The 15,445-nt window shown below is 35.5% G+C and overlaps 1 protein-coding gene across 1 annotated transcript in view; it reads right to left on the bottom strand.

Annotated features, from left to right (window-relative positions):
* Positions 1-5,641: 5,641 nt before the first annotated feature.
* Vta1 (vesicle trafficking 1) overlaps positions 5,642-15,445 on the bottom strand; it is a 117,349-nt gene continuing 107,545 nt past the window's right edge. The window contains exon 7 of the mRNA XM_090411764.1: positions 5,642-6,916. Coding sequence (XP_090267890.1) covers positions 6,768-6,916 — 149 coding nt within the window. The 3' untranslated portion in view covers positions 5,642-6,767. The remainder of the gene's footprint in view (positions 6,917-15,445) is intronic.

Consider the following 15,445-nt stretch of genomic DNA (forward strand, 5'->3'; position numbering starts at 1 on the left):
TCCCAGATTTTTGATATAGATATACAATCATTACGATTCAGGTTGGGGCGATGGAGCAAGGCCTCCACGCTTTCCTTGAACAAACGTTCGAACCTATAATGGGATCTATGTAAGAGGCGAGTCCTGGACTAAAGGATGCTGTGGTCAGTTTCAATCCCGTATTGAGCCAATCCAGACTTTTCAGGGTTGTTGTGAAGAATGGATGATTGATGGTCTTGGATTCTTTTTTCAAGAGAACATCCGGTTTGTCCAAAATAAGAGAGATCACAGTTGCACGGAATTTGCAACTGTGATCTCTCTTATTTTAACGATCTATTGTTAGTATTCTAGCTTGTATTTTTTAAACTGTTCTTGTAATACCACAGACGATGGTCTGCTATTTCCAGACCGAAATATTTGGTTAAATATCTTTCTTGTGCTTACGTGATTATATCATTCAGTCTTATGTCGCAAGTATCCTTGAAACAACAGAGTAATAGATCTAAATGACTGAAACATAGTGTGATCCTCCAACAGCTGCCAGCAACTAAAAATAGCCTCGATACGTACTGGTGGTGCCATCTCTTCAACTTTGCACGGACTTATCGAACAGCGCTCGTATGTTATTTATCAATGTTGTAGTATTCCTATATTAGCCCTCTGCATACTACTCTTTGATGTTTATCCATCAGCCTACTTATTCACCTCCACATTCTCCTGTTTCATGTAGAATCGTGCTGAATGCTTCTGTAAAGTCCCAATATCATTGTGCAACCATTTCCTTTATGCAACTCACTGTCACTATTATAAAAAGCAAGTCAATTACTAAGACAAATATCCTTCAGAAAATCATACTGCTCTCATTGAGTATTATATTATCATTCACACATTCTTGAATTCTGTCTTTGACCAACCTCTCCAATACTTAATGACTCCTGAAGTAATAGTTACCTGTAATTTGCTACTGCTGTCATGGAGCCTCCTTTATGCAATGGACCTATTTTTTCCTCTTTCCACTCCTTTTGTGCCTTACCAAAGCTGAGACAAACAGGTTGGTTGAAACTGACAGTTCCCTTTCGCATTCTTGTAATGCAAGTGATAAAAGCAAATCGCTATGCTGAAAGAAGTATTATAATTTATTTAACTGATTCTGGTTCAGTTATGTTTTTTATAATCAAGTAAGGGTTGATATATTGCTGAACTTTGAGACATTAAAAAAACTTTAAAAAAGGTCACTGCATCAACACATTAAGTGGATTTACAACAAAATGCTTTCAGTTATTGTAATTTATTATATACAAAACAGTTTTAATGTTTTCTATAAGCAAAGTTACACACATATATATGGTAAGAAAGGAAACATGAAAACATCAATAATAATTTAGTTCTAAAGACAGAAAAAACATATCATACAAGGACATTTTAGTTGTATTTAAGATTTTATTAAATTTATGTAATCCTATTCAAATCTTAAAATATTATTATTACATGACAAATTACACAAGTTAACTAGAAAATTATCATGTTTATCTTAGCCAATCACAACTTTTGCAGTTGTATTGCTTAAATGAATAAATGACTTTTCTTTTTTTAATTATATATGTATATATATATATAATAGAATATAACAAAGTTTTTTTGTAAAATAACAATGAGCAAAAATGAATTTTGAATTAATAAAAAAATCAAGAATGAAGTCAATTTCTATAACATGTATCAGTTATAAAAAAAAAAAGTGGTAAAGGTGCTCACCCCCACCTTCAGATAGCCAACAATTAATGTTTTCACTCTGTACTATATTGAAAAAATACCTTTTTTATTGCATCAATATAAAATTAGTTCAGTTGCAAATGTACTTCCATGATATAAAATATTGCCATATAAGACAATTGAAATGTTAAAAGTCTAATGCTATAATTTATATTTGGTCTGAACAGAAGAAAACCAACTCATGATCCAGAGGTTTTTAACTGAACCTCTGAATTTAACTGAATTGCAGTTAGAAGAGACTGAGAAGCAAAAATGTAATTTGACCCTAAATCATTATACACTGTACAGATATAATCTGTGAGCATCTTTTTTTTTTTTAAACTAAAAACAAAAGATAATATATAACTAAGTATATTATACTTGACAAAAATTATATTCTTTTTATCCAGATTTTAATCTAGTATAAGAAGAAATGCTTGCACATGAAATATCTTCATGTTTATATAGCAAGGGCAATTGATTTCACAGTGGCCCTAAGTATACCATGATGCAGCGTATTTCCTATACCAGTTTTGGCCTTTCATAGTGTATGAATTATTGCATATGAAATCTTAACTTTTCTGATAAAACTTTAAAAGATCTTACCAGTATAGGAAGTGGCCCTCACCATAACACTGAGCAACTTGTGAAGTCAACTGCTTTCAGTATATGCAAATAACCAGTTGATGAGATACTTTGTACAAACTTTTATTTGCATATGCTAGGTAAAATATAAAAGGAAACAAAGTTTGTCAAATATGATACACTACCCAATAGACAAACTTGGTATGACTATATAACTGTCTTCAAACTTCCAAATTGGATTACATCTGCTTTCTCCCTCCCTTCAATCTACAATTTATTTTAAGATAGGATTATAAATAAAAGGAATATAAACACAACAGTTAAACACATTTATTCATAAAATATTCTTCAAAGGAAGAGTACAAAAGTATGTAATAAATTCTTATAGAGTAATATGGATATTTTGCTTTTAAAAAATAATATTTTTAAATAAAATATCCATATTACTCTGTAAGAATGATAACTAATGTTTGTGGCTGAATTTTTTTTGAAAGCAACAGACATGAAAGTTATGCAGTTTATATGTTTTTTTTTTTTTGGTCAAGAGATTGAAATCATTATTTTGATGAGCGTAAGTGCTTAAAAGAGCATCATTCTGAAGCAAGTCTTAAAAGATTTAATGATGATTAAACTATTTACAAGAATGATAAAATATCCAATCACTTTCCATCTACCTTTCAGATGGAAACAGCAAGTTTGAATCCTGTTTGAGGGAGCAAGGAACATTTATGAAGATGTCAATTGAAGGTGAGTTAGCTAATTTCATGCAGAAGTGATGAACTTTTCTACCTCAAGATATTCCTCCAGCAGAACAGAAAAACACTAGATATAGCCAACTATAAAGAATAAATGGACATATCATTATCAAATTAGATATAAGGGACCAATTGCTTGGCTGTAAATAGACTACTGAGCCCAAATGTAAAGGAAAATGGGATAAAATATCTATAAAAGTCTTTTAAAGTACATTCTTTTTCATTTCAAAGTAATTTTATCTCCAATTGACAGTGAGTTTACAAGTCGCATAACTTTCAAAATGAACTACTGACAGTATTCAAAGTTTTTCTACAGAATCTTAGTACTGTCAGAGAGATCCTAATAAAAATCACTGACAAAATCAAAAATATAGCATCTTCCAGGTATATAGTAATTTTTTTAATAGAAACATTTTTTATGTAATGCCAAGCTTGTGCATAATCTTCGGTCTTTCAAAAACTTTTGTTTTTTAGTTCAAATATCAGTGTACCTACTTGGCTAGAAATATATGAAATTCATATCACTGCAGAATGTTATGAATTTATGGAATTCTAAAGGTTGCATTAATTGACCTAACAAGTTAAGTTAAACAACTTAAGCTTGAGAACTGACATGCCAGTGTGTTTGACCCAGTTAATTATATGATCAGTAAACATACGATGCTTGGAAAGAAGTCAATGGACATCCCATGGGCAGGGTGTATTGTACCATGTAATGAGTCCAGTGTTTGTAATTGGCATAAATTGGAGGAATACAATGCTCCCAAGTCAGTGCAACTGTGTCTGGGTGAAATGGCTGCGAGAAGGGAACTGACGGAGCTTGAAAGAGGCATTGTAATAGGATGACATGTTGTAGGCTTATCTGTTTGGCAAATTGTTGACAAATTAGACCATTTCGGGTCAACAATCAGTGGTACCATACTGAGATGGAAGTGTAGGGAGTCAGCTGCAAGTGCTAGTCACAATGGATGACCCACCACACTCACTGAACGTGAGTGTAGGGAGCTATGTAGGATAATATGTAAAAACTGCCATTTGTCAGCCGACACGTTGAATACGGAGTTCTGGGCTCAACTGGAACATGAATCTGCACAAAAACATTCAGAATCAAGGCTCACAACATGGGTTTCCATGGTGGGACTGCAATATGCAAGTCCCACATTACCCCAACCAACATACAGCATCGTCTTCAGTAGTGTAAAGAGTGTACACAGTGGGACATGGAAGCTTAGAAAGTTGTGTTATGAAGCGACAAATCATGATATACCCTGTACTGAGCAGACAGGTATGGCGGATACCCACTGAACATCTCCTGGATATCATACTATCACCCTGGACATCTGTGGTGCCATGAACATTGAACTCCAAAAGGCATCTGAACATTCTGGACAATGCAATGCTTCCTACTTTGTGGCATGTCTATGGAAGTGACCATTGTCTCTTTCAGGAAGACAATGCACGGTGTCATAAGGCTGCTGTGGTAACTGAGTGATTTTGGACATGGGCGTCACCACACTTGATTGGCCTCCAACTGAGCCTTGATCTCAACCCTATTGAATATCTGTGGGATGAACTAGAGCATCGGGTGAGGTCAAAGGATGTCCACCTCACAACAGTCCAGGACCTCATTACATGACTAGAGGAAGGATGTCCAAAATTTCCATTGATCACTATCACATGTTTGTGGAAAGTATGCTCTGTAGGATTGCTGCAGTCATCGCAGTGAAAGGAGGTCCTACATTTTATTAAGGTCGGTGCCATGGATGTTTGTTCCTCACACTATGGTGTCCATTGACTTTTTTCCAAGCAATGTATATTCAAACTTGGTCTACATTCCCCTGAGGCTAGACTAGCATGGAAAAAAATATTTAATCCAAAACTATATTTATACTGTTTCAAATATCTAATTAAATGTTTTGTAGATAAAAAAATGTATCTAAATGTGATAAATAAAACATACGGGAGTATGTTTTAAGTAATACTACTAAATAACATATCAACAGATAAGGAAAAATAAAAAATATCAACTTCATGTCAGCAAATCTTATTTAAAATAAACGTGAGATTTGATTTGTTTTGTAGATAAAGAAAGTACCTAAATTTGATGAATGTAAGCAACAAAGGAACATTAACCTCCTTATCTGTTATGTTATTTAGTAGTATTACAGGAAGTTAATGTTCCTTTGTTGCTTACATTCATCAGATTTAGGTACTTTCTTTATCTACAAAACAAATCAAATAAATCTCAGGTTTATTTTAAATAAGATTTGCTGACATGAAATTGATGTTTGATGGGGGGGGGGGGGAATTGTCAGCAAATCTAATTTAAAATAAATCTGAAATTCGTTTTAGTTTCACATAATGCATGGTCAAAATGAGGCACTGTAATATTTGCACGCAGCACTTAGTTCCATAGTTTTAAGCAGATTGCTATCAGTTCGAAAATTCAATTTACTATATTTCAAAGTAAATATAATGAAAACAAATAGGGTGGAAATACAATTAGTGCTAACAATACATATATTTAAATTATCGAAGTTTGTGTGTGTGTGTGTATATATATATAAAACCTATAATTTTCTAATAATTTTACTATTGCAAAGTTGATTGTATAATTACAATAAATACAAAAATCATTAAAGATAACACACATTTATTAATTTAATAAGAAGCTAGAGTAAAATTAAAAACTGAACAAACTTCAATATATGTAATGGAAATTTTATGGTACTATAACACATACTGAACAATAGTAAAAATCATAACTGTAAACACTTGCAGTTACAAATAACAGCAGTTAAACAATGCAATAGCACACATGAATGAAGGCATTAAAATTACTTTTGCAATTTTATTAAATCATATTATTGAGCTAATTTTTTGAGCACAAACCAACAGTCTTTCTTTTATGCTAGTGTTGCAGAGCACAAAAGAATAACAGCTGACATAACAATTAAACCAGTATTCTTTCACTAAAACAGTCAGTTATTACAATTCTGAAAAACCTTCTAACTTATATATTATTATAATGCTAAACCCAAAATATTTTAAACAAATGTAATTTGCAAGAACATTTAGGTGTACAAAAAATTTCTTTCTTTCTACGCTAAATATACTATATATGCTGTTTTTAAAATAACCATGACTTTAATTAAATCAAGTTTTTTTGCAATTTCCAAAATCAGGAATTTCAAACAATAAAAAAATCACAATAAAACTTAACATGCACATTCAGTGGTATAATATCACATTGTCAGTGTATTATAAAGAAATTAAAAATAAAATTAGTATTTTAGATACAAAATTAAAGATTACAAACTAAATTTAGAAAATTAAATTATCAGTTAAATGTCTATAATAATGCAAGATGAATATAAGAAGATAATAACTGTAACTATAACAAGTTCGGTTGGCAGCAATAACAACATACACAGAAAGGATAACATGTATCACAGCTATTAAGGCAGGAATACCTTAATTCAAGTTCACTGTGCAAGCAAGCACAAGCACAATCTTTAGGCACTATTTGAAAATTGTCAGAATACTGTCCAGAAGCAAGTTAAATGTCATGTAACATTTCTACATACATATATATACATACAGTCATAATACAATACATAGCCTTTCTATGTGCTACATTAACAAATTTTAAAGGCTTTATGTTGTATTTATACATCCAGCTCTGAAATGGTTGTTAAGTCATTCATTTTTTCCTGTTGTTAGAAGCAACAATGCTTTCTGTAAGTTTTCAATTGCAGTAGGTACATCTTCATACTGCAGTGCACTTCCTGCCCATTTACAGTACTTCTGTGCCTTATGAAAATCTTCAGGGCGAAGAACGATTCCATCTAAAAAGTGAACAAAAAAATAAAACAAACAAAAAACATTTTACAGCTTCTACTAATCAAGGAATGCTACTGATAACACAACTGATTTAATAAATATTAAATCAGCATGATATTTCATATAAAATATATGGTCACAGAAAGATATTCATTTATTTATATAGTTAATACAAATGATGTATTGTACATACATCATTTGTGTTAGCTGGAATGAATAAATGGAATGAAAATCCCATGCATATTATACTGATACATAATATGGATATTGTATAGGATTTTCTCCCATAAAGGGAGAAAATCCTATACAATAATCCCATGAAATCTCCCATAAAGGGCATACCTTTATGGGAGATTTCAGATCCTATGGAACAACTGGGAATTTCACAGGAGAAATATTTATCAGAACCACGATACTTTTAGACATCTATTTGAACAAAATTATTCTCATCTGTTTTTTGGTGAAAAAGCAAAGCAGGTAGAGAATGTTATGAATTTGGAAAGACATTTACTGAGATCATCAATACAAAAATAGAAGGGAAAATAAGAAGTCAAAGATTGACTACATTTGTGGATAATAATTAATAGTTTACTATCTCCTTTTGCACTATATAAGTGCAAAAGAGGTAGAAGCAGTGGTGACCAAAACTTATGGCAAATAGATTTGGCAAGGAATCAAAAAGCTATAATAAAATTAGTTTAATCCTTTATCCAAGTGTGAGCAAACAAAGTTTGCGCCTGAAGTATCTTCAGGACTAGGGTAAAGTGATACAACACCAGGGCAACTCGTTGTAAAGGTGGAGAAAGCTACCAACACTCCTAACTCAGTATCTCCTATAATGCAAAACACATCTCCTTGCGGATATGTCTAATGTTATGCATTAAAGGAAGAGCCACTACCCAGACTAGTTTCGACCTTTATTGAGGTCTCTTCAGTGGGAGCCAGGCCCTAGTGGAAATACCAGGCAGAAGCATTAGCAGGTCATCTCTACCTATAGGAGTTGCCAAATGGTGTGCCACCCTTTTTTTAATAAATTACTCTGGATTTAGAGAAAGATGTTGAAAGTTTATTTTTTCACTTGGTTAGAGTATAATAAAATTAGTTTAATCCTTTATCCAAGTGTGAGCAAACAAAGTTTGCGCCTGAAGTATCTTCAGGACTAGGGTAAAGTGATACAACACCAGGGCAACTCGTTGTAAAGGTGGAGAAAGCTACCAACACTCCTAACTCAGTATCTCCTATAATGCAAAACACATCTCCTTGCAGATATGTCTAATGTTATGCATTAAAGGAAGAGCCACTACCCAGACTAGTTTCGACCTTTATTGAGGTCTCTTCAGTGGGAGCCAGGCCCTAGTGGAAATACCAGGCAGAAGCATTAGCAGGTCATCTCTACCTATAGGAGTTGCCAAATGGTGTGCCACCCTTTTTTTAATAAATTACTCTGGATTTAGAGAAAGATGTTGAAAGTTTATTTTTTCACTTGGTTAGTAAAATAAACTTTCAACATCTTTCTCTATAGATCTATTCTATAGATCTATCTGGGAATTTGCATTGGCAGCGTTAATAAACATCTTTAACGAATTCCTCACTTCGGGAAACATCCCCGAGGAATTCGTTAAGAGCCACACCATCTTTATCCCCAAGAAAGACCGAGATCGGACTTTGTCGAATAACTGGCGTCCAATCTCCCTAACCAACGTAGACTACAAGATTTTTGCAAAAATTATCTGCATGCGCCTCAAGGGTGGTATCGAAAAAATAATAACAAGCTCACAGGTCTATGGGATCCCTGGTAGATCTATGGAATTCAATCTCTTTTTGTTAAGAGACTTGATCAAACTGGCCAAAGAGAAAAAATACCCCCTGGCACTTCTCTCCACCGACCTGGAGAAAGCGTTTGACAGCGTCAACCACAGGTACTTGCAGAACATCCTACTAAAAACAGGCGTGGGCCCGAGACTTCGGCGTACAATTAAAAACATGTATGCGGAAGCCACGACCCAACTATCTATTAATGGGTTTCTAACAGAACCAATCCGCATAAAGAGAGGGGTTAGGCAAGGCTGCCCGCTAAGCCCCCTCCTCTTCTCCCTAGTATTAGAACCCCTAATCAAAAGAATTGATAACACCCCCGCAATTAACGGTATTCCACTGCCCCAAGGCTCCAGACAATGCAAAATAGTGGCATATGCAGACGATGTAGTGGCTACACTCAGAGACTCTGAGTCCATCTATATCTATCTGCACACGCTGCAAAAATTCAGCATAGTCAGTGGTCTTCGCGTTAACGCACAAAAAACCAAAATCAAAAGTTTCGGAAATTTCCATAGCACTGGACTTCCCTACGGTTTAACGCTACAGACACAGCCTCTAACTATACTAGGCGTGCCCTTTTCAGACACCCTAGCACTACCAATCCAAAAATTGCAGGAGACAAGCAGGGAAAGGATAAGGCTGTTCAAACCAACCTTCTTCTCCTTTTATGGCAGAGCGACAGTAATAAAAACAATCGTCACCCCAATGCTGATGCACACTGTCAATATCACAGGCATCACACTGGCACAAGAAAATAAATTATCAAAAGAACTCCTGGATTTCTTCTGGAATGGGAGAAAACGCGAAGTAAAGAAAGAATATCTACAACTCAAACAGGAAGAAGGGGGTTATGCTCTGCCCGATCACAGAAGCTTGCTACAAGCAAACACGTTCAAAACCGTACGGAAGGCCTTAAACTCCAACCACATTTCTGGCCTACTAATTAGATATTTTATAGGACTTTTCCTCCCCCTCTTTGGGATCACGGATTATGCTGGACCCTGCGCAAGAGGGGTGCCCAAGTGGTACCGTACAGTAGTGAAATCGATCACAACACTCAGAGACAGAGGAATAGCAATCCTCACACACAAACCCAAAGCAGTATACTGGGATTTCTTCCAACTTTCCAGGCGTGATACACCCAATCTTAGTACAAATAATGAAATTCTCTTCAGAAACATCAAAAATAGCTGGGGACAGCCTTTTCATCGGGATCTAGCCTGGAGAATAGCCTACGGGCGGCTCCCGGTGAAACAGGTGAAATCCCGGTATGTACCTAACCCATGCGACCCATTCTGCGATGTCTGCCGGGACGTGGAAACGGTGGACCACTTCTTTTATTTTTGCCCACCAGCCCAACGCATCTGGCGGAGACTCAGCACAGCATTGGGAATCCCCATGCTGACAGTAGAAGAGGTAGTACGACTACAATTCCCGCCACCAGTCCAAAAAACCCAAAAGTTCACTATCTTCCTAATCAATGTACTAAAATATCACATCTGGAAAGTACGGAAAAAATCCCAGGTACGAGACGCAAATTTAATGTATGCAAGAATAAGAAAAGGTTTCTTTTTCTACTTACACAAATTTCTTGCACAAGAAAGGCACTTACTAGGAGACTTTAAATTTGTGAATCAATACTGCAAACCACCGATAATATGCTTTCTTATACAGGGACGCATCAAGCCCTGTATATCTCTTTAGAACCCAAAAAAAAAACCCACCATCCCCCCCCACCCCAGGAAAAAGAATAACCACTCTGTTTCCCCTAGCCAGAAAGCTTTCGCTGGCACGGTTTCTTTACTCCAAACAAGGGGGGGAGAGCTGAGAACCCGGGCGGCGAAGGCTTACTGCGAGGCGGTGCCGCTCCTCGTGAGCGGCATCTCCCGGGCCAGTCTCTTCCCCATTCTAAGTCCCAGTGGTACCAGGTATACAAGTTCCTCAGTAAGTTCCTATTCATTCCTACTTACCGGACCTTAAGTCCCGTTATTTTAGATTTAAAATAAATATTTAAACAAGTCCTATTATTTATATCCTGTTTTTAAAAAAAAAAAAAAAAAAAAAAAAAAAAAAAAAATTATATATATTATTTACCTGGAATAAAAATAAGGATATTATATCTAGTAACATAAAAAGAACCTCCATTAATACTGGAGTAAATCATTACTTTAGATAAAATAATATGAGAACTAGAGACAAAAGTCTATGTTTAACCTTTTCTGAACAGGTAAATTGAGATTATATGTTACAGACCAATTAGCCAATAAGGCTAAACAGGTTGACTGAGGCCTCTTTTTACCTCCTACTATCCTACTCTATCTTATATCATACTCCTCTTTTACTGTCTGCTGATCCTCAGCATGCTTTATTCTCCAAAGGCCAATGATGAGAGACATGAACTCCCATTCTACCTCAATAAAGGTCGAAACTAGTCTGGGTAGTGGCTCTTCCTTTAATGCATAACATTAGACATATCCGCAAGGAGATGTGTTTTGCATTATAGGAGATACTGAGTTAGGAGTGTTGGTAGCTTTCTCCACCTTTACAACGAGTTGCCCTGGTGTTGTATCACTTTACCCTAGTCCTGAAGATACTTCAGGCGCAAACTTTGTTTGCTCACACTTGGATAAAGGATTAAACTAATTTTATTATACTCTAACCAAGTGAAAAAATAAACTTTCAACATCTTTCTCTAAATCCAGAGTAATTTATTAAAAAAAGGGTGGCACACCATTTGGCAACTCCTATAGGTAGAGATGACCTGCTAATGCTTCTGCCTGGTATTTCCACTAGGGCCTGGCTCCCACTGAAGAGACCTCAATAAAGGTCGAAACTAGTCTGGGTAGTGGCTCTTCCTTTAATGCATAACATTAGACATATCCGCAAGGAGATGTGTTTTGCATTATAGGAGATACTGAGTTAGGAGTGTTGGCAGCTTTCTCCACCTTTACAACGAGTTGTCCTGGTGTTGTATCACTTTACCCTAGTCCTGAAGATACTTCAGGCGCAAACTTTGTTTGCTCACACTTGGATAAAGGATTAAACTAATTTTATTATACTCTAACCAAGTGAAAAAATAAACTTTCAGAATCAAAAAGCTGTTGTTTGGAATTACATTCAGAGAAACTTGAGTTTTAGAGGAAAAACTACTACCTAACACACAGGCCTAAAGCATGATTGCCTCATGTCCATCTGGACATGAGGCAAGTTTCCTATCTTCAGGCTTTCTCATTAGTTTTGGAAGTCTTGATAGTTTGCCTGAATATAGATCAGAAGCAAGTTAAATGTAATAATTTTACATATATATATTTGATGGAATGGATTTACTTGGCTATATGACATAATTAAAGAAATTTAATGACTAGAAGCCAAAAGATACCAAAATAGAAAAAAAAAATTTATTATTTGAATGAATAATTAGTTTCATCTTAGAAGACTTCATCAGGTGCATAACATAATACAAAAATATACACTACAAGAGAACAACAGCTATAAATTAACAGCTATAAATTAACAACGGCTATAAATTAACAGCTATAAATTAACTTGCTGACATTTGATTTTCCTAGAATGTCTATTCTAGATGCCATAGTATTATTGGGCATATTCGCACAGGCATGATCTTGTGTACCAAAGCTGGATAGTTGAAGAGTGACAATCAGATAAGTTATAGCTAAGGTTGGTATTAAGAGGAACTGGATTGAGGACAATACCTATTAATTCCACAATTCTTCTCTTCAAGTTCATCAATGCGTCTAAATGTCAAAATATGTTTTCTGATTTGTTCAAGATCACTGGATGGGTAACAGAATCTTTATTATTAGAGAGAGCAAAATTAAGAATGGGACTAGATAGTGCACTGGTTTCTAGTTCTGCTATATGTGATGTCTCTCGGATGTTCTTCCACATGCGATGTCTCTCAGATGTTCTTCCACATGCAACTCAATGTATTAATACAGTGTGCTGCAGTAACACCAAACTCCTGGATACTTTAGGGTATCATGTTTTATATAAATGTAATCACAGTACAACACACAGCCCATTTCGCTACATTAGCAGGAAAAGGAAGATGGAGATTTTGATAAGTCAGATACAATATCCTTGATTCTTTTCTTAACAGTCCAGGAGAACCAAGAGGTGTGCCATAGTAAGAATCAAGAATTATTTCAGCATTATATCAGAAACCGAAAATGATTATTCAGTGAAGGAAACAAAGCACAGAAATCACAAAGATCATACCACATAGCATTCTTCTAATGCCAGACAACATGGGCATGAAAACAGCTATAGTTGAACTAGGGAAAAAACACTGGATCCTCATCTAAATTGCTTAGAGGACAAATAACATCCAAGGTATATTGAGAAGGACTGTCAGTGAGAATGAGGAAATCATAAGCATTTGGAGAGCAATTAGAATTATCTAGATCAACTGGAGAAAATACAGATTTAAGGAAAAGAAATCAAAAAGTTCACAATCGTGAATATCATTAGGAGATCCATAGAGACAACAAATGAATTTGATAGAATGGAGCAAATCAATTTCTATAGAAGTTGAAAATTTGATACTACATTTGGTATCAAAAAAATATTAAAATGATAATAAATATCTATTACTGTTTCAGGGCAAAGTATCAAACCAATGTTTGTCGCAAGAGTTACAGACAACATACAAGGATGCAACCATTGGTGTGAGAGCTGGCTTAATACAGATGACTGAGTTCTCATCACAAAATTCACTCACTACAACAAACTACTGAAATATTCCACTAACTCAAGTTCTCAAATGCTACTCTAAAGGAATAAAGGAAATTCACTATATCAAACCATCTACTATAACAAATTATTCTGATAGTCCCTGTAAACTGACTACAGTGGAAGTCAAATGCGCTGTATACTACCTTAAAACACAAAATTCATAGTACTGAAAAGGATTTTGCTCTCCAGGATTTCTGCCTGGTTTCTAATGACAACCAATATTTCAAAACGGCTTTCAGGCTACTGAAATCCATATATATATATATATATATATATATATATATACCTTTTATTAAAATTGATATATATATATATATATATATCAATTTTAATAAAAGGTAGATGCAAAGACTCCTGGGAAGAGTTTATTTCTTTTGGTAGGGCAACATTCAAAGGTTTTTTTTTTTTTTAAGTTTTAAAAATAAATGTGTTTTTGATACCTAAGTATGAAATAATAGCTCTTTATTATCCTTTCTTTTAATAAGAGGAAATTCTAAGTTGGACTCTAACTTAAAATATTGGACTAAACATACGTACAAATGACATCTCAGATGAAATATGCAACTAGGAAAAGTCGGATGTGTAGTGCATGGAAAAAAAAAAAAAAATCCTGCTAGGGAAAGTATGTGTGATTTGGAAGATTGAAGATGCAAATTGACATGAGCTTGCAACTAACAGATCATCACACATACATTTATTTATAAAGTGGATCTGGAATGTTAATGGAGGATTTATTTTTTTTTTGGCATGTAATCCACTGAAATCATCTGTGAGATAGAGTGGGTCTGTAAGAGAGGAGTCATCAATTAAGAAGACACGATCAAGAACAATTTATGATGCATTACCCCAAATGCCAACTAGAACTCTAGCTGGTAGATATATATCATCTCCTAGTGAAACATTACTGCTCCACTTTTTAGAGGTCCAAAGTGGTATTTGCCATGTTTCATCTCTAAAGTAAGTTTTCTAGTTCCTGTCTTCCCCATTTTTTTTCATGCATGCAGTGTAGGTGAAGGCCATCCCATTCTTACTCCCCTCATTCAAATCTTTTAACCAGGAAACCGGTACCTTTTCCATTCACGGGTGCAGCTATAAAACGGTAAAAAAAAAATCTTCACTGACATTAGGAATCTTAATTTCAATATTGTTGACGTGCACCACCACCTACACAGATCAAAATCTGATACAATATTTATCACTGAACCACGACTGGCACCTTCTACAAAGACATCTCGCCTCGAGTTTCCTCATTACATCTTCCATGATGCCTTTTGCAATGATACAAGAAGGATGGAACCTGCGTGAATCCCCTTTATAACATCTGGCTCAAAATCTCTCCCTCTCCATGTGGGGCACCTGTTCGTGGTGGAGGGGACTTCCCAGTGATGGTACCTGGCCCTTTTCATTCTTCCTCTTTTTCTTTGCTTTTCTTCCCGTATTCTTTGCTCTACTTCTCCTGAGTCTTTTTCACTATCCTTTTTCCAGACCACCATCACTGGGATCCAATGCCCTGCCGCCGTGTTTGCCGTGCGGTGCGACCTGTGGACATCCGGAAAGGGGGATCCTGGTGGTCTTGCACTACTTTGGCCCCTGCTTCAGCAAGATGGGTGGTCCTGGCTGGCCCAGCCAGGATCAATCAGCTAGTGGCTTACCTGCAAGGGTCAACGGTGTTGCAGTAAATCTCTCACCCCATGGCCTGGGGTCGATATCCTAGACCTGGCATTCCACTCCTGAGCGGAGTCTTTGCTTGCCGGGTAGTGGGCGCCCATATATGGCTCCGTGGTGGGTAGGGAGCTCTGGCGCCGAATTAAAAATTCCTTAAATATGAATTCTTCATCCTCAAATGTTTCAGGGACCCTAACAAAGTCCCAACCAAGTACTGATAATATGGACACAGCATATGGAAACATAAGTAAGAAACAAAAGATATCGGATACTAATATAAATGTACCAACCTTTTT

Source organism: Typopeltis vanoorti, chromosome 22 (genome assembly GCF_054136105.1).
Source record: "Typopeltis vanoorti isolate ZY-2024b chromosome 22, IOZ_Tvanoo_1.0, whole genome shotgun sequence".
NCBI classification, from domain to species: Eukaryota; Metazoa; Arthropoda; class Arachnida; order Uropygi; family Thelyphonidae; genus Typopeltis; species Typopeltis vanoorti.